General features: G+C 42.2%; 1 protein-coding gene across 4 annotated transcripts in view; it reads left to right on the top strand.

Annotated features, from left to right (window-relative positions):
* Positions 1 to 27,855, top strand: part of LOC115132255 (guanine nucleotide-binding protein G(I)/G(S)/G(T) subunit beta-1) — a 53,383-nt gene that overhangs the window by 12,190 nt on the left and 13,338 nt on the right. For 2 of the 4 annotated variants that reach the window (XM_029664705.2, XM_029664707.2), the window contains exon 2: positions 26,744 to 26,850. In XM_029664705.2, coding sequence (XP_029520565.1) covers positions 26,794 to 26,850 — 57 coding nt within the window. In that variant the 5' untranslated portion in view covers positions 26,744 to 26,793. Of the gene's footprint in view, positions 1 to 24,970; positions 24,994 to 25,568; positions 25,868 to 26,743; positions 26,851 to 27,855 lie in introns of those variants that run through there. The other 2 variants (XM_029664709.1, XM_029664708.2) reach the window with 2 other exon arrangements.

Raw genomic sequence — 27,855 nt, 5'->3', positions numbered from 1 at the left:
CAGTACATCTCCTCTGTTCCATTGTTAGTTGTCCCAATATGTGGGAGAAAGCCAAGTAAATACAAGCCACACAGTTTCGGTTAGCTGTATACCAGGAGAGCTGTGTTGTGGTAACCATTCTGCTCACCAGCTAGTTTGAATGAAGGTCCGCACTGTGTGGCCCTGGCTTTTTCAGGGATGACTGCACGGCCGAGGGCCCCACTATGTTTTGAATAGTCAAAGTGAGTGGCGACAGGGCAGTTAGTGAGCCCTTTACTCCTGTGTCATCGGTCGTTCCACTGCTCTGGAGTCCTGTCAACCTAAAACAGCACTTTGCATGGGGAACCTCAGGGCTCTGCTTATCTGAAGAAAAGCCTATTGCTTTCTATTTACATTCAGCCCCATAGATTTGATTGCCTTCTGGAAAATGTGACCAAACCAGAACTCTGACAGGAAGGCAGTGAGTTTTTATACGTCAGAAAAAGAGACCGTGAGTCGCCGGAGTAAAAAGGACTGGCTGACTGTCATGTGACACTTCACACGTGTTCCTCTCTTTTTGGTATTTGGGAGAGAGGGCAGGGGGAGGGGTAAATATATTAAAGGAGTGTATTTTGTTTTTTAAACAGTCATGCTTTTGGCTTTGGGCAAGCTTGACTCTTGTTTTTTCTGTGCCTTCATTTTTCCGTAATGAAAAAGCTAGTTGTGCAAATGTCACAAGCACAAATGGAAAAAAATGGCGTGGCATTTGGAGTAAGTCTGCCAGCATGGGTACTATCCTGTGGAACCTGTTTGGCTCAAGCCTTGTGCTCTGGGATGCTGCTGCGAGGATGGGGGAGGCAGAGGGTGGGCTTACCAGGCTGCCGTGCGGATGGGTGCCTGGGAATTTAGGTGCTAGAGGACAGGTGAAGGGTTACGGACAGCTCTGTTTCTCTTAATGACTCTGTTCTTTCTAGAGTGGTAAAGTTTAGAAAGCTCCACTTTACTATGACTGGAATGCCTGATAGTGATTTGGACATAGTTATCTGTGTGTTCATTTCAGTATTGTGGTTGTATACAAGTATGGCTACCTGAGAGAAATTAGAAAAAATAAAGATACCCCACTGCGATTATGCCATGCTTGTGGGAGTTTGGTAAAGTGGAATGCAATTTTTTTTGTGGAGCGGAGCACAGGTTAGCATTTATAATTGAAAATCATTGTGCCCCATTTGCCTTTGCAATTTAGGCAATACAATTTCAAAAGCCTTAGTATTTTAAAAGTTAGGCTTAATGGAAATAACACAAACCTCCTTGTTACTGACTCTGAGGATGCCCAGCTTTTCTATGCATGTGCCTCGTGTAAGAGAAGTGTACATACATGTACTGTATGTGTGCTTTCGTATGTTGGGCCTGCGTAGCCATGGATTTAAGTGTAGTGCTCCTTTTCTCATCCCTTAATTGAATTGTGTTTCTTCCCCACATCCATTCTGAAGTCAGCCCCATGGTTCGACAGCAGTAGGGTTCTTGTTTACCGAAGCCACGTTTCTAACTGTAGTGGGGGGGGTTGTCCCAGTTGTAGAGGAAATGCAAGGGACTTCGCTAGTTGCCATATGCATGTAGCCCCTGGGCGTGAAGCTGCTGAGCAGGAACTGGTTTTGTGTAGACAGAATATACAGTATATAGAGAGGCCTGATGCTAGTGTCCTCTGAGAGTGGGGCCTTTTATGATGGCCAACCTATCCCCATTAGCCCCGAGGTCCTGACTTCAATGGGACTCACAGCATAATAAAAGGATACTTCTGTGTTGGGGCCTTTTTGTCAATGTGTACACAAGCTCAAGTATTGTGTGACCATCTTTATTGTCATTTTTCTCAATTGTATGTCTAGTCAGCTCTGACAGAACAGCATAAAGAGTCTCTCTAGGGTCAATTAAGTGAAAAAGAAAAAAACATTGTATTTGGTCCAAGCAGTCACAAAATAAATGTGTTGGCCATTAGTGAGGCTACTGTCATTGGTAAGAGTACTGTTACATATGCCTAGTAGATATTGCAGAGAAACACAGCAAGACTGTAACAATAAAAACACTGCTGCAAGTCTGAATATACGGATTTATACAAGGAATTACCAGATCAGAGGAACCCTATCCCAATCAAAAGCGTTTCACGTTATGTATTCTAGCCCCAGGATTTTGGATCCAAGTCTGCTTTGCCCTATTTTCGATGGTGGGAAAGTAGGCTAGTGGGTACTCATTTCAGTTCATTTAAACTTTCCTATAGGTTTTGGAATTCACCCATTCCTGACATGGGCCAGTTGTAGTCAGGTGGTCTCAATTCCCCAGTCCCACAGTGTAAAATTGTCATGGTTATAAGAGGCTGCCTCATGTGAAAACATGTCAATGTCTATGCGGTGGTGTAGGTCTATGCTGTAGTGTGTGCGTGCCATATTCTGGATTGTTTGCGGCTCTGTCTGGGATCATGGTGAATAGCGGGCAGTGGCCCCTCCCAGTCATTGCAGTGTCTGGCTGTTTGATTTGAATTTGTATGTTCTACAATAACCGTTTGCTTTCTCTCTCGCTTTCTCCGGTGTTTTCCGCTAGCACCGGCAGTCGGTTACACAGCAGATTATACTCATTTTCAGCTGGGTACTTTTTCCACTTAATTTAACTAGGCTACTTATCATTTAGCTAGCTAGAAAAGTCAGCTGAGCCCCCTCCTGCTAGAATGAACGATATGCATCTTCTAGCAATCTATTGATAGGATAGACTTACACAATTACTATTTGAGGGATGACAGGGAAATGCTGCTGGTTTGACAGTCTGTCTGTCCCGCCTCTCGGTATCTTGGTGTGTACGCTGTGGTTGCAGTCTAATTTCTTTACACAGAGGGACAGGGCATGAATTGGCACGTCCTACACTGCTCAAAAAAATAAAGGGAACACTAAAATAACACATCCTAGATCTGAACTAATGAAATATTCTTACTAAATACTTTTTTCTTTACATAGTTGAATGTGCTGACAACAAAATCACACAATTATCAATGGAAATCAAATTTATCAACCCATGGAGGTCTGGATTTGGAGTCACACTCAAAATGAAAGTGGAAAACCACACTACAGGCTGATCCAACTTTGATGTAATGTCCTTAAAATAAGTCTAAATGAGGCTCAGTAGTGTGTGTGTGTGTGTGTGGCCTCCACGTGCCTGTATGACCTCCCTACAACGCCTGGGCATGCTCCTGATGAGGTGGCGGATGGTCTCCTGAGGGATCTCCTCCCAGACCTGGACTAAAGCATCCGTCAACTCCTGGACAGTCTGGTGCAACGTGGCGTTGGTGGATGGAGCGAGACATGATGTCCCAGATGTGCTCAATTGGATTCAGGTCTGGGGAACGGGCGGGCCAGTCCATAGCATCAATGCCTTCCTCCTGCAGGAACTGCTGACACACTCCAGCCACATGAGGTCTAGCATTGTCTTGCATTAGGAGGAACCCAGGGCCAACCGCACCAGCATATGGTCTCACAAGGGGTCTGAGGATCTCATCTCAGTAACTAATGGCAGTCAGGCTACCTCTGGCGAGCACATGGAGGGCTGTGCGGCCCCCCCAAAGAAATGCCACCCCACACCATGACTGACCCACAGCCAAACCGGTCATGCTGGAGGATGTTGCAGGCAGCAGAACGTTCTCCACGGCGTCTCCAGACTCTGTCACGTCTGTCACATGTGCTCAGTGTGAACCTGCTTTCATCTGTGAAGGGCACAGGGCGCCAGTGGCCAATTTGACAATCTTGGTGTTCTCTGGCAAATGCCAAACGTCCTGCACGGTGTTGGGCTGTAAGCACAACCCCCACCTGTGGACGTTGGGCCCTCATACCACCCTCATGGAGTCTGTTTCTGACCGTTTGAGCAGACACATGCACATTTGTGGCCTGCTGGAGGTCATTTTGCAGGGCTCTGGCAGTGCTCCTCCTGCTCCTCCTTGCACAAAGGCGGAGGCAGTTTGATTTCACAGAAGTGTGATTGACTTAGAGTTACATTGTGTTGTTGAAGTGTTCCCTTTATTTTTTTGAGCAGTGTATATAATGTGGTAACGATGAGTCAATCCACTTTGCCTATTTTGTTTTCTGGCACAGCCATTTATTTTCTTTAGCATGCAGGGTCTGACATTAACGGTGCCCCGGACCAGTGGGCCAACTAAACCTGTGGATCTCGTAAATTTTCCGCGCATTTTGGCATTCCAGTTCAACATTTACCTACGGTTGGAAACTACACAAATGTTATGCTGTTTGTATTTTTTAGGGAAAGTTATTTACAAAAGTTAACCTTCTATAGTCAACATGCCAGCAATATGCTGGCTGCTGTTGATCGTCTGCAAAAAGAAACGTACAAAAATACACCTAGCATTTTTCTTGGCTAGCCTACATGTCTCTCTTTTGGAATATTCCTTAACTTCTTAAGGTATAGTGGGCAGCATTTTCACTTTTGGATAAATAGCGTGCCCAAAGTCAACTTCCTGCTGCTTATGCCAAGAATACAAGATGTGCATATTATTAGTAGATTTGGAAAGAAAACACTCTGACGTTTCTAAAACTGTTTAAATCATGTCTGTGAGTATAACAGAACTTATGTAGCAGGCAAAACCCCGAGGACTAACCATTCAGAATTTTTTTGGGGGGGGGGGGGGCGGTCTCTGTCTGTTCAGTGAGGTCTCATCGGGAAATAATATTTCTTAGGCACTTGTTTTCAGTTCCTACCGCTTCCACTGGATGTCACCAGTCTTTGGAATTTGGTTGAGGTTGTTCCTTTGTGAAATGAAGAAGTACGGCCATCTAGGAACTGTGTAACACTGTTGAGAGTTGCGTAAGACTTGAAAAGTAGCGTTGGTTTGTCTTCCTGTATTGAACACCGATAGACCCGTCTTCAATTTGATCGCTATATTAACGTTTAAAAATACCTAAAGTTGTATTACAAAAGTAGTTTGAAATGTTTTGGCAAAGTTTACAGAAAATAACTTTTGAGATATTTTGTATTTACAAATTGGAAGTTGTTTTTTTTCTGGGTCAAACGCGCCAAATAAATTGACATTTTGGATATAAATGGACGGAATTAATCGAACAAAAGGACCAATTGTGATGTTTATGGGACATATTGGAGTGCCAACAAAAGAAGCTCGTCAAAGGTAAGGCATGTTTTTTATATTTTATTTCTGCGTTTTGTGTCGCGCCTGAATGGTTGAAATGTTTTCTCTTTGTTTACTGTTGTGCTATCATCAGATAATAGCTTCTTATGCTTTCGCCGAAAAGCCTTTTTTTTTTATCTGACATGTTTGCTGGAGTCAGTGTAGCTTTAATTTAGTATCTTACTTGTGTGATTTAATGAAAGTTAGATTTTTATATTGTTTTATTTTAATTTGCCGCACTGCATTTTCCCTGGCTTTTGGCAATCATTTAAGAACTACACCATCTCCAGGCCAGTAGAAATTCTGTTCGGGCCAGAAGATTTTCGGCCAACTGACCCAATCGGGCCAGTGAGAAAACAAGTTAATGTTGGTCCATTGCGTATTTCATATGCAGCCACGGAGTGGTGTTGCAGAGACTTCTTACTGTGCTTTGATTGGCGAACAGCAAGCTTGACTAGTTTTACAAAAGGTGTGGAATTGACTGAATAAAGTCGATCTTATATCCTTGCCTAGTTATGTCCATGATATCGTATCGGGACCAGTAAACTAAAAATCTTGTTTTGTATTTTCAATATGAAGTCAATCAGGAGTTGCCAGACAGTGATGTTAAAGTGAGTGACTTGTCAGTAGCCTACCTAATTGCATCAGTAAGAGAGCTCTTCATTTGGCACCCAAATGTATGTGCTGGTAGGCGTTTTGTCCATTATCAGCATATAAATTATGACATCATTCGATGAAGATGGTGAATTCTCATCGCTGCAGGAACAATGGGTAGGCGAGTGGAGAGGGCCAACACTCTGGTCCAAATAAAAGAAAACAGATTGAAGTGTTTAAAAAAAAAAATATATTTTTAAAGCTGATAATATTTATATGGTATTGTTGTGAGCAGATGTTATTGCGATTGTAGTGAAATGCTTGTGCTTCTAGTTCCAGCAGTGCAGCAATATCTAACAAGTAGTCTAACAATTCCACAACAACTACCTAATACATACTAATCTAAGTAAAGAAAGTGTACACACAAATATGTGGATGGGCCATGACCAACCAGCATAGACAAGATGCAATAGATGGCATAAAATACTGTATATCTGAGATGAGTGGTGCAAGATATGTAAACATCATTATTAAAATGACATTAATGAAGTGACTAGTGATTCATTTGTTAGTGGCCAAGGATTTCAAGTCTACAGTCGTGGCCAAAAGTTTTGAGAATGACAAATATTAATTTCCACAAAGTTTGCTGCTTCAGTGTTTTTAGGTATTTTGTCAGATGTTACTATGGAATACTGAGTATAATTACAAGCGTTTCATAAGTGTCAAAGACTTTTATTGACAATTACATGAAGTTGATGCAAAGAGTCAGTATTTGCGGTGTTGACACTTCTTTTTCAAGACCTCTGCAATCTGCCCTGGCATGCTGTCAATTAACTTCTGGGCCACAACCTGAGGTATGGCAGCCCATTCTTGCATAATCAATGCTTGGAGTTTGTCAGAATTTGTGGGTTTTTGTTTGTCCACCCGCCTCTTGGGGATTGACCACAAGTTCTCAATGGGATTAAGGCCTGGGGAGTTTCCTGGCCATGGACCCAACATATCAATGTTTTGTGCCCCGAGCCACTTAGTTATCACTTTTGCCTTATGGCAAGATGCTCCATCATGCTGGAAAAGGCATTGTTCGTCACCAAACTGTTCCTGGATGGTTGGGGGAAGTTGCTCTCGGAGGATGTGTTGGTACCATTCTTTATTCATGGCTGTGTTCTTAAGCAAAGTAGTGAGTGAGCCCACTCCCTTGGCTGAGAAGCAACGCCGCACATGAATGGTCTCCGGATGCTTTACTGTTGGCATGACACAGGACTGATGGTAGCGCTCACCTTGTCTTTTCTGGACAAGCTTTTTTCCCCAGATGCCCCAAACAATCGGAAACGGGATTCATCAGAGAAAATAACTTTACCCCAGTCCTCAGCAGTCCAATCCCTGTACCTTTTGCAGAATATCAGTCTGTCCCTGATGTTTTTCCTGGAGAAAAGTGGCTTCTTTGCTGCCCTGTCTGGTGCCCACTTAACACCAGACCATCCTCAAAGTATTCGCCTCACTGTGCGTGCAGATGCACTCACACCTACTTGCTGCCATTCCTGAGCAAGCTCTGTGCCGGTGGTGGCCCGATCCCGCAGCTGAATCAACTTCAGGAGATGGTCCTGATCAACATTCACACCTGTGTTAATGAGATAATCACTGACATGATGTCAGCTGGTCCTTTTGTGGCAGGGCTGAAATGCAGCGGATTTTTTTCCCCCAGTACATTTGCATGGCATAGAGGGACTTTGCAATTAATTGCAATTCATCTGATCACTCTTCATAACATTCTGGAGTATATGCAAATTGTCATCATACAAACTGAGGCAGCAGGCTTTGAAAATTAATATTTGTCATTCTCAGAACTTTTGGCCACGACTATGTAGGCAGCAGCCTCTGTGTTAGTGATGGCTGTGTAACAGTCTGGTCTTGAGATTGATAAATAGCTTCTGTCTCGGTCCAAGCTTTGATGTTATATATGGATCTAGGTCTACTGATTTTAATCAAAGCATTGACTATGGAGTAGTCAACTGCTGCTTTCTGTCGCAAAGCCCATGTTTAACACCTGCTTCATTGTTCAGTCATACCTTTTTAAAAGGAAGCTTGACACATGTGGACTCTTCCATGATTCTTTGAAGGCCCATTGCAGTAAATGTTAGTTTTACTGTGTTTTACATCATGTTGTACAACAGCAGATGAAAGTAACACTGTAAAAGTGTAAAAAAAAATGATCCGCGATACTTACTGAGGGTTGTGATTTGGTTGGCCATTCCATGAGCTTGTGGAAACGCTTTCTGTCTCTCGTGCTCGCTTGCTCTCTTTTCCTTAATGCTACTGCTGGACTCCATTTGGCAAAGAGAGGGCCTGAGAGCCGGAGTGAGTGTGGCCGAGGCTTTTAAGAAATGGCTGGGAGTGATTCCTGCCTTTCCCCATCAGCCCCCTTGTCCCGGACCTTTTTGTGACCTTGTGTTTTAGCTCCCTTCGCATGCATGACTTCCTCACAGCACTTAGCCCCCTGTTCAGACACTGGCCGCACACTGTCCAGCTGCCCGTCCACTCTGCACCCAGTAGGCCTTCATTCCAGTGACTGGGCAGGCCTTTGGAAAGCCACCCCATGTACCCTCATAAGGGGGGGCTGGTAGAAGGGAGTGCCTGAGTTCATCACTGCTCCTTAAGGTGAGTCAGTAGAAAGGGTAGGATTGTCTCAGTCCTGGAGGAGAGGTGGAGAATTAAGGGGAGAACTGGTGGGGGGTATTCACATCACAGCAACCTGGAACTCCATTTGAGAAGCAAACCAGTGGGGAAGAGTGAGGTATGGAAGCCCAGTTCAGGTTTGTGCTACAGTATGGAGAAGAGCGATAGCTTTTGTTTGGCTGTTCCTCCATATTTTCAGTTCCCTGTCCTCACGAAAGACTGATGTCCGAAAGACTGATGTCTTGACTTTTTGTGCTCGGTACTGTCCAAGTAGCCAGGGGTTTATGGAAGTAGGCTAGTGGAATGAAGGAAGAATGTGGTTTGTCTCAAGTAGCTAGTTTAGGGAGACCAGTTAACCTCTTCAGTCGACCCTCTACTTTTTTTAACATTCTGTTAAAAATCGCGCAACATTTCAGCGCCCTGCTACTCATGCCAGGAATATAGTATATGCATTTATATTATATATATATTTAAAAAACTGGTTAAATCACTGCTGTGGCTTTACCAGAACGGCATTTACATCGAAAAGCACAGGAAAAACTGATCACTGAAAATGGGGAAAATATATCCATGCGCTACTTGAACCCATTGATAAACGTGAACCACAATTAATTGACTGAGGTTGCAGTACCTACAGCTTCCACAGGGTGTCTAGAGTCTTGTCATTTCCCTTCGAGTTTTTTCTTGGTCAAACACATACAGGACACCGTATCTCCTCAGGTCTAGGACCGGATATTTTCGTTGAGTTTCTAGCCTGACATTTTTCCAGACGGACAGCTAATGATCTTTACATCGCCTCCTGATGAATTTTATCGCTTATTAACGTTTACTAATACCTAAAGTTGCATTACAAACGTATTTCGAATTGTTTTGTGAAAGTTTATCGTCGACTTTTTGAATTTTAAAAAATGACGTTACGTTTTGAAACGATGTTTTTTTCGTTTATCACACAGTCTACATATAACGATATCTAGGCTTTATATGGACCGATTTAATCGAAATAAAGACCCAAATAGTGTTTATGGGACATCTAGGAGTGCCAACAAAGAAGATGGTGAAAGGTAATGAATGTTTTCTATTTTATTGTGCGGTTTGTGTAACGCCGAAATGCTAATTATTTTGTTTACGTCCCCTGTGGGTCTTTTGGGGTGTTGCATGCTATCAGATAATAGCTTCTCATGCTTTCGCCGAAAAGCATTTTAAAAATCTGACTTGTTGCCTGGATTCACAATGAGTGTAGCTTTAATTCGATACCCTGCATGTGTATTTTAATGAACTTTTGAGTTTTAACTAATACTATTAGCATTTAGCGTAGTGCATTTGCATTTCCAGAGCTCTAGTTGGGACGCAAGCGTCCCGAGTAGAAGCAACAGGTTAACCACAGATTTGTTTCAAAATGTTATGTACTGTAATCTAGGTTAAGAACTATGTTGGACAAACTGGTTTGGGAGGTGTTTTCATGAGACAGCTATTCTTACTGAGATTTGCTCAAGGGTGTTTCTCCATATTACTCAGATTTTCTCTCCCCCTCTATTCATAAACTAGCCTATTTGATTGGCTTTGAATTTGTGGTTTATATGATAATAACATATTGGTACATATCTGGTACTCCTTCAGTCTGGTAGTTCAATAGAAAAAGAACTTCAAATCACATTTTATTTGTCACATACTTTATCAACAACGGGTGTAGGCTTACTGAAGGGGCCTACACATGCAAAAATGCAGAGAAATAATAACACAAGAAATAAATACACAATTTGTAACGGTAACTTTGCTATATACACAGGGTGCCTAGTCGGGGCAGGGGTACAAGGTAATTGAGGTAGATGTGCAAATATATACAGTGCATTCGGAAAGTATTCAGGCCCCTTATTTTCCCCCCACATTTTGTTACATTACAGCCTTATTCTAAAATTGATAAAAAATGTTTCCCCCCTTATCCATTTACACACTACCACATAATGACAAAGCAGAAACAGGTTTTTAGATTTATTTTGCAAATGTATACAAAACCCCCAGAAATATCACAATTACATAAGTATTCAGACCCTTTACACTACTTTGAAGCACCTTTGACAGCAATTACAGCCTCGAGTCTTCTTGGGGATGACTACAAGCTTAGCACACCTGTATTTGGGGAGTTTCTCCCATTTTCTTCTGCATATCCTCTCAATCTATGTCAGGTTGGATTGGGAGCGTCGCTGCACAGCTGTTTTCAGGTCTCTCCAGAGATGTTCGATCGGGCTCTGGCTGGGTCACTCAAGAACATTTCAGAGAAGCCACCCCTGCATTGTCTTGGCTGTGTGCTAAGGGTCGTTGACCTGTTGGAAGGTGAACCTTAACCCCAGTCTGAGGTACTGAGTGCTCTGGAGCAGGTTTTCATTAATGACCTCTCTGTACTTTGATCCATTCATCTTTCCATCGATCCTGACTAGTCTCCCAGTCCCTGCCACTGAAAAATCTACCCACAGCATGATGCTGCCACCACTATACTTCACCGTAGGGATAATACCAGGTTTCCTCCAGACGTGACGCTTTGCATTCAGGTCAGAGTTCAATCTTGGTTTCACCAGACCAGAGAATCTAGTTTCTCATGCGCTGAGAGTCTCTTGGTGCCTTTTGGCAAACTCCAACTGGGCTGTCGTATGCTTTTTACTTAGGAGTGGGTTCCGTCATGTGCCACTCTACCATAAAGACCTAATTGGAATGCTACAGAGGAAGTTGTCCTTCTGGAAGGTTCTCCCATTTCCACAGAGGAACTCTATAGCTCTGTCAGAGTGACCATCGAGTCTTTGGTCACCTCCCGAATCAGGCCTTTCTCCCCCAGATTGCTCAGTTTGGCCGAGCGGCCAGCTCTAGGAAGATTCTTGGTGGTTCTAAACTTCTTCTATTTATGAATGATGGAGGACACTATGTTCTTGGGGACTTTCAATGCGGCAGAAATTTTTGGGTATCCTTCCCCAGATCTATGCCTCGACACAATCATGTCTCGGAGCTCTATGGACAATTCCTTCGACGTCATGGCTTGGTTTTTGCTCTGACATGCACTTTCAACTGTGGGACCTTATATAGACAGGTGTGTGTGCCTTTCTAAATCATGTTCAATCAATTAAATTTACCACAGGTGAACGCCAGTGAATTGGTAGAAACATCTGAAAGATGATCAATGAAAATAGGATGCACTTGAGCTCAATTTTGAGTTGTGGCAAAATATCTGAATAGTTATGTAAATAAAGTCGTTTTGTTATTGTTTATTTCTAATACATTTGCAACTAGACAACAGGATACATAATAAGCAGTATCAGCAGCGTATGTGTTGAGTCAAAAGTGTTGATGCAAAAGGGGGTCAATGCGGATTACCTATTTGTCAGTCTTATGGCTTGGGGGTAGAACCTGTTCAGGGTCCTGTTGGTTCCAGACATGGTCCACCACTTGCCGTGCAGAAGCAGAGAGAAGTCTGTGACTTGGGTGGCTGGAGTCTTTGACAATTGTTAGGGCCTTCCTGGTATAGAGGTCCTGGATGGCAGGTAGCTCAGCCCCAGTGATTTAATTGGCCGTATGCGTTACCTTCTGTAGCGCTTTGCGGTCCGATGCCAAGTAGTTGCCATACGAAGAGGTGACTCAGCCAGTCAAGATGCTCTCAATTGTGCAGCTGCAGTTCTTTTTGTGGATCTGAGGGCCCATATTAAATATTTTCTAGCGTACTTACTGTGATGATCATTTCAGGTCACACTGAGCTAGTGTTAAATGATTGTTTTGAGGATGGAATAGGCTAAATGTGGAATAATCTGATTGAGGACTAGTGTGTCAATCTACGTGTGCTGCAGCAGCCTCAGCTGAGTTCACCATCCACAGCACCTCTTGCTGCTCAGGCAAGCAGTAGCCTTTGGGGCTGTGGCACACAACAGAACAGGGACCGAGCATCCGACCATGGTCAAACACTGGAGTTTTGCTTGCAGACCGGTCAGATGGTATTTGTCACCTGTCTGGTGTATTACCCGAAGGGAGAGGGTGATTGAAAGAGTGTTTTGGGAGGATGCGCTGTCGCCACTTCCGCTGGGTGTTTCGACAGAGGGAGAGAGACCAGCAGCAAAGGAAACACCCTTTGAGAGGAAACGCCCGTTCAGAGGCTCCACGCTGCACTTCCTGGTGTATAGGGAGTGTGCTGACATACACCAAATAAATGGCTGAAGTACTGACATGCAGACTGTGTAGCATCATGGAAGGAAGATCCGTCCACTACTCCTCTCGCTTTTAGAAACGAGCAAATCTGGTCATGAGGTAAATGGCGCCCAGGGAATAGTAATGCGACGGTGTGAAGTCTAAGATCAGCCAGGCAGGAAGGAGTAACGCCACATCATGCAGGGGAGTGGGGCAGCTGGGAAAGGGGTCTTTAATTATTAAGACCAACCCCCTCCTCACCCCCATGCTGCTTCAACAGGGCCTCATGGTTAATACTTAATACATGGCACAGTTTGGTGAGAGGCAGGATTTAACTCTCACACAGTGACCAAATCTCAGCCTTGCAGACAGTTCAACATTAAGATTTCCTAAACCACACCTTTTCTGTTTTCAAATGCTGCCCCAATTTCACACCAATGTGGCTGACGGTATCATTAGATTAGGTGGGTAGATTGATAGTCAGGGAAGTCATCATTATTTCATAAAATATATGGTTGTTTTGTCAGAGCCTCATGTGAAGTGTCCATGGTATCAAGCATACCAGTGGTGAAACATACACAGGCCACCGTCAACGTTTTCAGAGACATTTCCTAGATTTAGAGAACATGAGTTTTCTGATCTGTATAACAGCAATAAGGTCTGTCATGGGTTAATGTGTTAATTACAGTTACCTTTTAAGCACCACGCATCTCTTTTAAGCACCACACACCCTGTTTCTTTAGATGACAGCTAAAACTTAATTTATAGGTAACCAGTTATGCTGAAGTTAGCTAACTAACCAAAAAAAAAAAAGACTGTTTTGAATTGTAACATTTGATTTAGCTATGAATGCCACGGCTGAATGCCTAGATTGAGCAAGTCATTTCCCACAATGATTTTAATCAGAACATAACTTCCATTCCATTTAGCTACTGTTTGTTGTAGTTCTCAGGTCAAAAGATTAAAGCAAAGGATCCCAATTCTAGAACAGTAGCAGCTTGTGACTAGTAGGGCTGTGACGATTATGGAATTTTGGGTAACTATTGTCATAATGTTTTGAGCATGTAAAGCATGATAATGCATCTTTGAAAATCACCTATGATATACCTAATAAATATGGCACAGGTTTGGTGATTCTCCCCCCCCCCCCCCCGGTCTCAAAGAAATTGTTTCTAACTTCATCCACTTCATGTAAAAATGAAGAACTCCGATTGAGTAAATGGTCTTAGGGATGTAACGATTCACTGACTCATTGGTCCCCGGTTCAAATGTTCCAAATAAAGCATGTATGGTCAGAAACAGATTTTAAAACGTAATGTTTTTTTCGTCTTATTGTTTTAATCAGAAAATAACTTATCTGTTGTGACTGAGTTGATGCGTCCTCTCCTTCAGTTCAGTAGCCTATCGAACTTTTATGCATGTAACTGCGTAGGACTGTCATAACTGTGTGCACAGTGCGGGAGACATAGCTACTCGCACCAACGAGAGGTAGGCCGATCCTTGTTTCTAGTAGGCTATTCGTATATCTGCGCGGCACCTTCAGCGGTCAGGTGCTTGTAAAATGGCATCCGCAATATCAATTCGCAGGCTTTATTAGTTGAGTTACAGCCAACGTAACTCGCTGGGTCATTGTTACCAAGTGTGCTGTAGAATTGCTATTATTTTTTGCGGAGTTGTGTAGTCTACCGGAATGGACGCAACTAGGGCTGTGGCGGTCACAAACTTTTGTCAGCCGGTGATTGTCAAGCGAATAACTCTCATTCTCACGCTAGTTGACTGTTAATTAACAAACACATTTAGCATCTGCTGGCTTCCACGCAAAAAATTTAATAAATCCATGTAATTTAGCCTACACCTTCACAATAAATCCATTATTTTAGACAGGCCTAAAGAAACATGGTATGAAGAAAATGTAGTCTATTTCAGAAGAAAATAAGTTGTCCTGATGTGGCTATGCCAAATGGCTGTGGGCTACACTAGTTAATTTAGTATGAAGAATACTACTATATGCTTACGAGTTATTAATTTAACTTTAGTTCTACAAAAGTTGGCCTCTCCATCACATGATCGGGTCTTTCTCACAGGCTACAAGGGAAGACTGATACATCGGGGATGCAACTGCGCGTGTCCTTATTCAATTCCGAAGGTGCATATTGAAAAACTGTCCACATTTAGTCAGCCAACGAGATGAGTAGGCTAAACAAACAGCAAAAGCTCTAGCATATCTCAATCTACTATCCCCCATAGTACAAAAGTCGACTTATTCTGTGCAAGAAATAAATATTCCAAACATAGACTTGGAGAGTTGTGGGGTGCAATCGATCCCAAATTAATACAACCACAAGCATAAAAAAAACAGGTTTTACGCAATAGATCAGAACGTTTAGCTTAAAACTATTGGGCGAAGGTTGAGAGAAACACGACCCAGTCAAGCTGCACTGCTTCTTGACAAAATGCTCGCTTGGCTCGGAAGCCAGCCGCGCCAATGTGTCGGAGGAAACGCCGTACACCTGGCGATCGTGTCAACGTGCATGCGCCTGGCCGGCCACAGGAGTCGCTAGTGCGAGATTGGACAAGGACATCCCGGCCGGCCAAACCCTCCCCTAACCCGGATGACGCTGGGCCAATTGTGCGCTTCACCATGGGTCTCCCGGTTGTGGCCGGCTGCGTCAGAGCCTGGACTCGAACGAGGATCTCTAGTAGCAGTGCCTTAGACCGCTGCGCCACTAGGGAGGCCCTTCTCGTGAAGTGTTTTGATTTAGACTTTCTAATACATTTGCATTGATGTCTGAATTATTAGAGGGACAATAGAGTGCCGAGTACCAGGCATTTAGCAAGTTTGGTAGGCTACTATTGACCAGCAGCAACATCAGAGCTTGGAGAAGCCTAATTATAATTACCTTGACTATGACGAAACGGTCACATGGAATTTGACTGCCTTCATGACTCGTGACTTCCAGTGTGGCTGTAATATTTAGATTATTCCGGTTTACCATAAGAAGTAGTTTTGCTTTAAAAAGTCAGTGTATTTGGTCACTTGGTTGGGATGGTCACTTCACGGTTGGGATGGTGTTCTTCGGCTTGCAAGCCTCCCCCTTTTTCCTCCAAACATAACGATGGTCATTATGGCCAAACCGTTCTATTTTTGTTTAATAAGACCAGAGGACATTTCTCCAAAAAGTACTATCTTTGTCCCCATGTGCAGTTGCAAATGGGAATTGATGGAAATTGATGTAAAATATATCACTAGCCACTTTAAACAATGCTACTTACCCTACATTACTCATCTCATATGTATATACTGTACCCTATATCATCTAATGCATCTTTATGTAATACATGTATTACTAGCCACTTTAAACTATGCCACTTCGTCTACATACCCTACATTACTCATCTCATATGTATATACTGTACTTGATACCATCTACTGCATCTTGCCTATGCCATTCTGTACCATCACTCATTCATATCTCTATGTACATATTCTTTATCCCTTTACACTTGTGTGTGTGTGTATAAGGTAGTAGTTTTGGGATTGTTAGGTTAGATTACTTGTTGGTTATTACTGCATTGTCGGAACTAGAAGTACAAGGATTTCGCTACACTCGCATTAACATCTGCTAACCATGTGTATGTGACAAATAAATTTGATTTGATTTGAAACCGTAGTCTGGTGTTTTATGGTGGTTTTGGAGCAGTGGCTTCTTCCTTGCTGTGCAGCCTTTCAGGTTGTCGATATAGGACTCGTTCTACTGTGGATATAGATACTTTTGTATGTTTCCTCCAGCATCTTCACAAGGTCCTTTGCTGTGCTGGGATTGATTTGCACTTTTCGCACCATAGTACGTTCATCTCTAGGAGACAGAACACGTCTCCTTCCTGAGCGGTATGATGGCTGTGTGGTCCTATGGTGTTTATACTTGCTTACTATTGTTTGTACATATGAACGTGGTACCTTCTTCAGGCATTTGGAAATTGCTCCCAAGGATGAACCAGACTTGTGGAGGTCTTGGCTGATTTCTTTTGATTTTCCCATGATGTCAAGCAAAGAGTCACTGAGTTTGAAGGTAGACCTTGAAATTCATCCACAGGAACACCTCCAATTGACGTAAATTAGCCTATCAAAGCTTCTAAATCCATGACATTTTCTGGAATTTTCCAAGCTGTTTAAAGGCACTGTCAACTTAGTGTATGTAGACTTGTGACCCACTGAAGTTGTGATAGAGTTAAATGAATTAATCTGTCTGTGAAAAATGTATTGTCATGCACAGGGTAGATGTCCTAACCAACTTGCCAAAACTATAGTTTGTTAACAAGACATTTGTGGAGTTGTTGAAAAACATGTTTTAATAACTCCAACCTAAGTGACTTCAACTGTAAGTGTGTATAGCACCGATCTCTCAGGCTGCAACCTTAAGAGGCTCCCAGCAGTAGCGGCAAGGTGCTTGGGTCTGTGCGCCTGCTCCGCTGGGTTCTTAATGTTGTGAAGGTTACCACACCCTGTTACTCTTCACCAAGGGGTTAATTAGCAGGTTTCCTCCCAATCGTCCTCTGCTTGTTAAATCTCATTAGGCTAATCTGGCTCTGTCCTCCCTCCGCCTCTCCTCCCTCTCCTCTATCCTCCTGTGCACAAGAACATCTCCCTAAATACCCACCCAGCCTTCCTCAGTCCCCTTCCTCAGTCCCCTTCCTCATGCCATGGGGAGGAGCTTCCCTCTTCTTTACACCACAACAACCCAATTATGATTCGGCCGTTATCTATAATAGACAAAAATATAAACGCAACGTGTTGGGCCTGTGTTTCATGAGATCCCAGAAGTTTTCCAAACGCACAAAGCTTATTTCGCTCAAATGTTTGTACAAATTTGCTTACATCCCTGTTAGTGAGCATTTCTCCTTTGCTAAGAATACTTCCACCTGACAGGTGTGACGTATCAAGAAGCTGATTAAACAGTATGATCATTATACAGGTGCACCTTGTGCTGGGGACAATAAAATGCCATTCTAAAATGTGTAGTTTTGTCTCACAACACAATGCCAAAACTGTTTTTAGGGAGTGTGCAATTGTCTTTCTGATTGCAGGAATGTCCACCAGGGAATTGAATGTACATTATTCTACCATAAGCCTCCTCCAACGTCGTTTTAGAGAATTTGGTAATATGGCCAACCGGCCTCACAACCGCAGACCACGTGCCACACCAGCCCAGGAGTTCCACATCCATCTTCTTTACCTGCGGAATTGTCTGAGACCAGCCACCTGGACAACTGATGAAACTGAGGAATATGTATGTCTGTAATAAAGCCCTTTTGTTGTGAAAAACACATTTTGATTGGCTGGGCCTGGCTCTCCATTGGTTGGGCCTATGGCCTCCCACTCCCACCCATGGCTGCACCCCTACCCAGTCATGTGAAATCCATAGATTAGGGCCTAATTTATTTAAATTGACTGATTTCCTTATATGAACTGTAACTCAGTAAAATCATTGAAATGGTTGTGTTTATATTTTTGTTCTGTATATTTCCATTTTGAATCAAGCCGGTCTGTTTTAATGTATTTTTTTTATGTGAATAACATTTGCGTACATACTGGGGGTAGGAGAAATTGGGTGCTTAGAGAAGTGATTTGACTGCTTTGTCTCAGAACCTATAATGTGATTGGAAACGTGGCTTAGTAATGACTATCTTATCCACTTTTATTCTGATCAAATCTATAGCTGTTATTGCATGTGAAGTAATTGCCACAGGATGCTTTTGAAAATGAAGGAATTCTTCAACAGTTTCTATGATTCTTTTATTAGTAGAGGTCAACCGAATATTACTTTTCAACACAGATACTGATTATTGGAGGACCAAAAAAAGCCGATACCGATTAATCGGACGATTCTTTAAAAAAATATATTTAAATTTTATTTGTAATAATGACAATTACAACAATACTGAATGAACACTTATTTTAACTTAATATAATACATCAAAATCAATTTAGCCTCAAATAATGAAACCTGTTCAATTTGGTTTAAAAAATGCAAAAACAAAGTGTTGGAGAAGGAAGTAAAAGTGCAATATGTGCCATGTAAGAAAGCTAACCTTGTTTAAGTTCCTTGCTCAGAACATGAGAACATATGAAAGCTGGTGGTTCCTTTTAACATGACACTTCAATATTCCAAAGTAAGAGGTTTTAGGTTGTAGTTAATATAGTATTTATAGGACTATTTCTCTCTACAATTTGTATTTCATTAACCTTTGACTATTGGGTGTTCTTATAGGCGCACTAGTATTGCCAGTGTAACAGTATATCTTCCGTCCCTCGCTCCTACCTGGGCTCGAACCAGGAACACATTGACAACAGCCACCCTCGAAACATCGTTACCCATCACTCCACAAAATCCACGGTCCTTGCAGAGCAAGGGGAACAACTACTCCAAGTGTCAGAGCGAGTGACCTTTGAAACGCTATTAGCGCGCACCCCGCTAACTAGCTAGCCATTTCACATCGGTTACACCAGCCTAATCTCGGGAGTTGATAGGCTTGAAGTCATATAAACAGCGAAATGCTTGAAGTACAGCGAAGAGCTGCTGGCAAAACGCACTAAAGTGCTGTTTGAATGAATGCTTACGAACCTGCTGGTGCCTACTAATGCTCAGTCAGACTGCTCTATCAAATCATAGACTTAGTTATAACATAACACACAGAAATACGAGCCTTAGTTTCCGGATTCGATCATATTAATGACCTATCATCTCGGGGGGGGGGGGGTATTTTTTTCTTTCAGTGAAATACAGAACCGTTCTGTATTTTATCTAACGGGTGGCATCCCTAAGTCTAAATGTTCCTGTTACATTGCACAACCTTCAATGTTATGTCATAATTACGTAAAATTCTGGCAAATTAGTTCGCAATGAGCCAGGCTGCCCAAACTGTTGCATATACAGTGCCTTGTGAAAGTATTCGGCCCCCTTGATCTTTGCGACCTTTTGCCACATTTCAGGCTTCAAACATAAAGATATAAATCTGTATTTTTTTGTGAAGAATCAACAAGTGGGACACAATCATGAAGTGGAACGACATTTATTGGATATTTCAAACTTTTTTAACAAATCAAAAACTGAAAAATTGGGCGTGCAAAATTATTCAGCCCCTTTACTTTCAGTGCAGCAAACTCTCTCCAGAAGTTCAGTGAGGATCTCTGAATGATCCAATGTGATAGTCTGAGGTCTGTTAACCTCTTCAGTCGACCCTCTACTTTTTTGAACATTTTGTTAAAAATCGCGCAACATTTCAGCGCCCTGCTACTCATGCCAGGAATATAGTACGTTCATATGGTTAGAATGTGTGTATAGGAAACCCTCGGACGTTTTTAAAACTGGTTAAATCACGACTGTGGCTATTACATAACGTGCGTTACATCGGAAAGCGCAGGAAAACCTGATCACAGAAAATGGAAATAAATATCCTTGCGCCACTACCGCAATTGTTAACAGTGAGCCGAATTAGATAAGACCGAGCATTCAACTCCCACAGCATCCCCATGTTGTCGAGTATCTTGTGAATTTAATCCTCTTTTGATTCTTGGTTGAACCGAAAGAGGGGCACGACGTACCTCCGGTCTCCGCCCAGATCATTCCGGAAGAGCTCTCTCCTGAAATTTTTTCCAAGACGACAGCTAATGATATGTACATCGCCTACGGATGATTTTTATCGCTTATTAACGTTTACTAATAACTAAAGTAGCATTACAAACGTATTTCGAAGTGTTTTGTGAAAGTTTATCGTCTACTTTTTGAATTTTAAAAAATGACGTTACGTTGTGAAATCGCTGTTTTTTTCGTTTATCACACAGTCTACATATAACGATATCTTGGCTTTATATGGCCCGATTTAATCGAAATAAAGACCCAATAGTGTTTATGGGACATCTAGGAGTGCCAACAAAGAAGATGGTGAAAGGTAATGACTGTTTTCTATTTTATTGTGCGGTTTGTGTAACGCCGAAATGCTAATTATTTTGTTTACGTCCCCTGCTGTGCTTTTCTGTTGTAGTGTATTGGTGCATGCTATCAGATAATAGCTTCTCATGCTGTCGCCGAAAAGCATTTTAAAAATCTGACTTGTTGCCTGGATTCACAACGAGTGTAGCTTTAATTTGATACCCTGCATGTGTATTTTAATGAACTTTTGAGTTTTAACTAATACTATTAGCATTTAGCGTAGCGCATTTGCATTTCCAGAGCTCTAGTTGGGATGCAAGCGTCCCAGGTAGAGGTAAGAGGTTACAAGCGCAGAGAGCATCATGAAGAACAAGGAACACACCAGGCAGGTCCGAGATACTGTTGTGAAGAGGTTTAAAGCCGGATTTGGATACAAAAAGATTTCCCAAGCTTTAAACATCCCAAGGAGCACTGTGCAAGCGATAATATTGAAATGGAAGGAGTATCAGACCACTGCAAATCTACCAAGACCTGGCCGTCCCTCTAAACTTTCAGCTCATACAAGGAGAAGACTGATCAGAGATGCAGCCAAGAGGCCCATGATCACTCTGGATGAACTGCAGAGATCTACAGCTGAGGTGGGACACTCTGTCCATAGGACAACAATCAGTCGTATATTGCACAAATCTCGCCTTTATGGAAGAGTGGCAAGAAGAAAGCCATTTCTTAAAGATATCCATAAAAATTGTTGTTTAAAGTTTGCCACAAGCCACCTGGGAGACACACCAAACATGTGGAAGAAGGTGCTCTGGTCAGATGATACCAAAATTGAACTTTTTGGGAACAATGCAAAATGTTATGTTTGGTGTAAAAGCAACACAGCTCATCACCCTGAACACACCATCCCCACTGTCAAACATGGTGGTGGCAGCATCATGGTTTGGGCCTGCTTTTCTTCAGCAGGGACAGGGAAGATGGTTAAAATTGATGGGAAGATGGATGGAGCCAAATACAGGACCATTCTGGAAGAAAACCTGATGGAGTCTGCAAAAGACCTGAGACTGGGACGGAGATTTGTCTTCCAACAAGACAATGATCCAAAACATAAAGCAAAATCTACAATGGAATGGTTCAAAAATAAACATATCCAGATGTTAGAATGGTCAAGTCAAAGTCCAGACCTGAATCCAATCGAGAATCTGTGGAAAGAACTGAAAACTGCTGTTCACAAATGCTCTCCATCCAACCTCACTGAGCTCGAGCTGTTTTGCAAGGAGGAATGGGAAAAAATGTCAGTCTCTCGATGTGCAAAACTGATAGAGACATACCCCAAGCGACTTACAGCTGTAATCGCAGCAAAAGGCGGCGCTACAAAGTATTAACTTAAGGGGGCTGAATAATTTTGCACGCCCAATTTTTCAGTTTTTGATTTGTTAAAAAAGTTTGAAATATCCAATAAATGTCGTTCCACTTCATGATTGTGTCCCACTTGTTGTTGATTCTTCACAAAAAAATACAGTTTTATATCTTTATGTTTGAAGCTTGAAATGTGGCAAAAGGTCGCAAAGTTCAAGGGGGCCGAATACTTTCGCAAGGCACTGTATGCGTGCAATGAATGCAAGAGAAGTGACACAATTTCACCTGGTTAATATTGCCTGCTAACCTGGATTTATTGTAGCTAAATATGCAGGGTAAAAAAAATATACTTCTGTGTATTGATTTTAAGAAAGGCATTGGTGTTTATGGTTAGGTACAGTCGTGCAACGATTGTGCTTTTTTCGCAAATGCACTTTTGTTAAACCATCCCCCTACGTTGCATCGAGTATATGCAACACAGGACACGCTAGATAAACTAGTAATACCATCAACCATGTGTAGTTATAACTTGTGATTATGATTGATTGATTGATTTTTTAAAAAAGTTTAATGCTAGCTAGCAACTCACCGTGGCTTCTTACTGCATTCGCGTAACAGGCAGGCTCCTCGTGGAGTGCAATGAGAGGCAGGTGGTTAGAGTGTTGGACTAGTGAACTGTAGGGTTGAAAGATTGAATTCCGGAGCTGACAAGTTAAAAATCTGTCGTTCTGCCCCTGAACAAGGCAGTTAACCCACTGTCCCTAGGCCATCATTGAAAATAAGAATGTGTTCTTAACTGACTTGCCTAGTTAAATAAAACTTTTTTTCCCTCCGGCCTAATCTGTGTCAAAAAATACCGATTTCAGATTGTTATGAAAACTTGAAATCGGCCCTAATTAATCGGCCATTCCGATGAATCGGTCGACCTCTATTTATTAGGCTTCCCTATGCCAAATAGCAGTACAATGTGGCATCAGGGGTTGATAAGGTAGTAAATGCTGATTTGCTTCATAGGAAGAAGAAATGCCTTTAAAGCGCTGCCCCCCCTAATTTCACTTCCCTCTCCCTATGTCACTGCATTGTGCTTGATGGAGCCAATAGAACTGGCTGGAAAATGTGAAGTCTGCTTCCCTCCTCCACCACCTCTCTAAAAATAGAGGCTGAGAGAGAAGGCAGCAGCATTGAGACACACTATCAGTGGGCCTGCCAGCGGTTTCAACACACTCTCACCACCAGAACAGAAAAAGGCCCTCTGAATCACACCTCTGCCGCCATCACAGAGCTCCCCCACAAATAAATATCACACTTACGTCACCAATGTAGACTCCCCAAGCTGCCCCTAAATCCCACTTCTGCCACCATTTACAGAGCCCCCCTCCACTCATATTTCTGCCACCATGGTTGGTTTCAATGCCATCTGTTTGACCAAATTCCATCTCAATTTGAACATATTAATGTCCCCTTTTTTTCTTCATGTAACTGACTATTGTAATGGGACCTCTTATTTTGTCACCACCAACATCCAATATGGCCCAATAAATAAATCTTAGACATCCCTAAGCTTATTCAAGGCACCCTGTAGTAGGTCTGGGCTGTATACCGTTTTTTGCGATAAACCGGTATTGATGCATGGACCGGTTTGGGTTTTTACTTTACCTTCTATACCAGTATATGAACGTTAGGTTTGCTATATGTGATACGCAGTGTGTAACGTCCGTTTTTATAGTTTACTTCGCTTCTTGAGTTCTCTCCACTCTATGCCGCTTTCCACACAGACCTAGCCACTTCCCCTGTCACTCAAGGAGCGCATTTGAAGTTTTTCAACCACGAGACACTTGAGTTCAGTCTGTATGGTCAATGCATTTGCAACACTGTTGATGAAAACGATAGTTGTCACTGCTTCTTAATATAATTCTACTGGCATTCTAATTACACTATTAGCCCGTGTTTCTTACATCTGCAAACAGCTCATTTGAATTTTCTTAGCAAGTTGTTCCTAAATCTTGTTATGCATTAATGCTAATTGCTAGCTAGCTAATATATGTACTGAATAAGCGCAAGCGTAATTAGCCATACAGTCTAATAATACCAGTGATTGTGTAGACTTAAATCAGCATGTTGTTTGTGCAACAGTGTCTTCTAAATTAGAGGTAAACGCAAAGAAAGCATATGTTAGCTACTAGAAGTAGTTAAGAGAGAACATTCAATGTACCGAAAGATTATAGGGTCCCCTAGGAAACACCTATCAACACAGTTTCTACCCTGTCACAATAAATCCTCCCTGGCATTTTCATTCATTGTCATGTCGAACACCACTGTATTGAAAGTGCCCACTATTATATTCTAACTATATAATTAGAATAGACATTCTATTCTCATGATTCCAATAGTATTTTGCTCTAAATCGCAAGTCGAATTGCAACATTTGGTTAAAAATAAGGCCCATATTACTTGCCCGTATTGTGCAGCCCTACGTGGCGGTGTGGAAATGATCTCAAATGCAGAAATTGATGAAAATTATTACTTTTGGGGGGGTTGAAGTTGAATTGAACAGTATAAAACATTGAATTGAACAGTATAAACAGTATAAATCATAATGGAGAAAGACTCATTTTGAAATCACTTAATGTATGTGTTGCCACCCTAGGGTCACACACTACTCATAAAGCAAATTTAGAACTTTTATTATTAAAAAACATAAAATACAGCCAATTTTGTAATTTTTTAAAATACTGTGATATAATATTTTGGCCATATCGCCCAGCCCTACCCTGTAGTTTAGAATACTCACAGTAGACCTTACTACTCACTTCCACTTTCTCTTGTAAGTGTATTTAGTTGAAATAACATACAGATCTGCCTGTACGGCTTTGGTTCTGGGAAGAGCCACACACAGGCCATTCTAACTGGCTCTCGTCAGGGAGAAGACAAGGAGAGTTAGTAATATTATCATGACACATTTTTATCAACATGATTAGGGGTTTAAGTCTCATTGCTTAGAAGTAGACCCAGTTAGCCTGTGAGCCAATCAGGTGGCAGGTAGCTGCTGAGATGGCTCAGGTGTTTGAAGGATAAGGTACTTCATTCAGAAGGTCTCCAAGCTCTTAGGACACACGACCCATACAGAAAAGACCGAGAGAAAGGGAGGTAAGGAAAATGGACGGGATGGTTGAAATGTTTTGCAAAACCCGGAAACTGTTATAGTCTACATACTTGGACTAAGGAATGTGGATATTTGTGTATCTTTAACTGTGTTATCAGTGACAAAGGTGGATGTAATGGTTTCCCCCCAATGTTTGCACCAAACAGTTTAAAGAAATGCTTAATTCTATATGCATTACCTATGTACATTAAAGATGTTAAGATCAATTGCCTCATTGGCTGAATTCCTTTATCTCTGTCTTGGTCAAACCTACAAATCGTAAAGCTGGAAGGAAGCCTGTTAATGTACTAACACAAAATACATTGTTCTTGTAAAAAACAATGGCAACTGGTTGACGATGACATTGGGTTATTTTTTGTTTGTGGAACCAGTTGGTAGAAATGTCAGATGAGCATTGTTGGATAGTGATCGAAGGTAGCATCGGTGCTTAGCCAATAATGAACTTCAACCCAGACTGTCAATATGCAGAACTTCCAACTTGTACTGTAGCATTTATCACTACACTAAGTAGCCTATATTTTTGTGTTTGTGTTTTGTCTCCAGACAGTGAAAGTGTCAGGGCTAAGCCCGTCCAACAGAGGATTGGGGTCAGCGGGATAGCCACTGCTTTTAGGATCATCAGCAGGTTTTGTCTTAACCGGATTTGGTTGGAGGAGCTGAATCAACTGTGTCCCAGGATTACAGGAATGACATTGGGAAGAGAATTCTGAGCCCACTGACCAGGGCCAGAGTGTCTGAGAGCTGAACTAGTGCTTGTCCTTGTCACCTGAGCACCTCTATGCTAGAAGTAGCTCACAGAACCCACCAGGCTTCTCTCTTTTCTCGCTCCAGCCCTCTGTTTGGCAAGCCAAAGGAGGGGTATGTTCTCAATGTTTTCGCAGACTCAATGGATTTCCGCCAATGGATTTCAATTTTGCCTCCGTTGTCCAGGAATGGCTACCGGCCACCATATGTTTGCCTCGAGTTGGCCAGTCTATCGAGAGGGGATGGGATGGGGGATAGAGAAATTCTACATCATTTTTGGAAATGGTGATCTTTAGCACAAACTAGCTGCAGAATCCTGTTGCTAGGTAACCGTTTCTTGCTGGCAAGGACACATCTTGGTTTCTCTAGGGTTGGGATTCTGGGTTGGGATTCTGTGTTTCCCAGTGACTTTGTGACTTTATGAATCTTTTGGGGGAATGATGTGTGATTCTGAGCAGGAATTGTCTTTACTGTGAATTTTATAGATGCTAGTGTATGCTGAGTCCAAATGCCAAATTTTCTTCTCAACAGTTATGTTCTTGGACGTTACATGAAAATGTGATAGGAAGCTTAATTTTCTTCTCTTTCACAACACAAAGGTATTAGCTTGAAAATATAGTCTACTATTTAGAAATAGCATCTGACCATAACATGGTCTCTATGTCTGGAACATTCAACCCTAGTGCCCTGAGCTTGTCCTTGCTATTTCGGGAATTGCGTATTGAGCCCGTCTCAGGGATTTGGACGCTCACTTGTTAGGGACCCCGTAACAGCTGTTTATTTAGCTGCCTGTGTGTAACAGACCTGGTTTCAGAGGGTGTTTGCTTGAGCCTGCCTGGAGTGCCAGATGGGCTGGGTTTGTACTTTTAGGATTTTTATCAGATTGTAAATACTGTTTGAACCCTGGTCTGGTAAGTAACACTAATTACTAATAGGAAAAACCGTGTGAACAGGGTGTTGAGCTTGTCTCTCCTCTTTCTCGCGCCTCAGATCAGCACGAGTCCCGGCGGCGGAGCGAAGCACCCCATTAGCAGAGGAAAATGAGCGAACTAGACCAGCTACGTCAGGAGGCCGAGCAGCTCAAGAACCAGATCAGAGTAAGTCCTCTACAATGGTCCTCTCCCTGATTTCTTCTCATAAATGCATTGTCTGTGCATTGATTTTACATAAAGCCACTAGAGGGCACTACAATTCACGCAGATGTCCCTAAAGCCTAACACATACTTTGTTCTCAGTTGAACATTTACATTTTAGCACTTAAGAATGCTAAAATCAGCGTTATTTCCTCTATCAAAATATAACATACTCATGCATCTGTTTTAGTCTCAGCCAATTATCTTGTAACGAGCTAGCTAAATGCTGTGAAATCTCTGCAAGATGCTAGCTGGATAGCAAAAGTGAGGAAACATTTTTCAGTAGTGATAAGTTTAAACACCAAAAATAACACAATTGGGCTTGTGGTCTAGTTTGAAATGGAATTGTTTTGGGATGTTTAAACGCATCTCATTTTGATAGTGTAGCCATGATCTGACAAATTAACAAAAAGTTGAACTCGCAGGGCCTAGAGCCCCACCTTCCTTGCCTTTCTCCCCTTGCTATTGGGCTCCCCTTCTCTACTGAGTGATTACATCACTATGCATGTTTGATGCTGTAGTGTGTTTGGCTTTGCTCTTCACGGCCTGCCTTTTCCCTATCCCACATGATTCAAGGATACAGCAATATATGATTCACGGATACAACAATGCAAACACTGAGATTCAGAATGTGTCTAGTGGCATGTATGTATTGCTAGATTTTAATCGCTGTGTGCTCTGGGTAGATTGACAAACAGCGAGTTAGAGGAATGTGTAGTATGGTAAGGTGTGTATGTTAGGGAGATTTATCTAAATGTTTGCTGGGTGTGGTGGTCTGTTCAGTGTTGCATAGGTGTGTGTCTGTAGGGTAGATGTTTGTACGAGTATTTCTGTATCCTCCGTGTGTAGAGCCGCATTAAACTGCTGTTCTATTTTTGTGTGTCTTAAGGACCATGTATTCGCTGGGATATGTATAGCTTGATTGTTTAGTGTTATGATTTTATAAACAGTTTGTCTAGATATGTTTAG

Source organism: Oncorhynchus nerka, linkage group LG7 (assembly GCF_034236695.1).
Source record: "Oncorhynchus nerka isolate Pitt River linkage group LG7, Oner_Uvic_2.0, whole genome shotgun sequence".
NCBI lineage: Eukaryota > Metazoa > Chordata > Actinopteri > Salmoniformes > Salmonidae > Oncorhynchus > Oncorhynchus nerka.
Note: the sequence above shows the minus strand (reverse complement) of the source record. Positions and strands in the feature narration are given on the sequence as shown.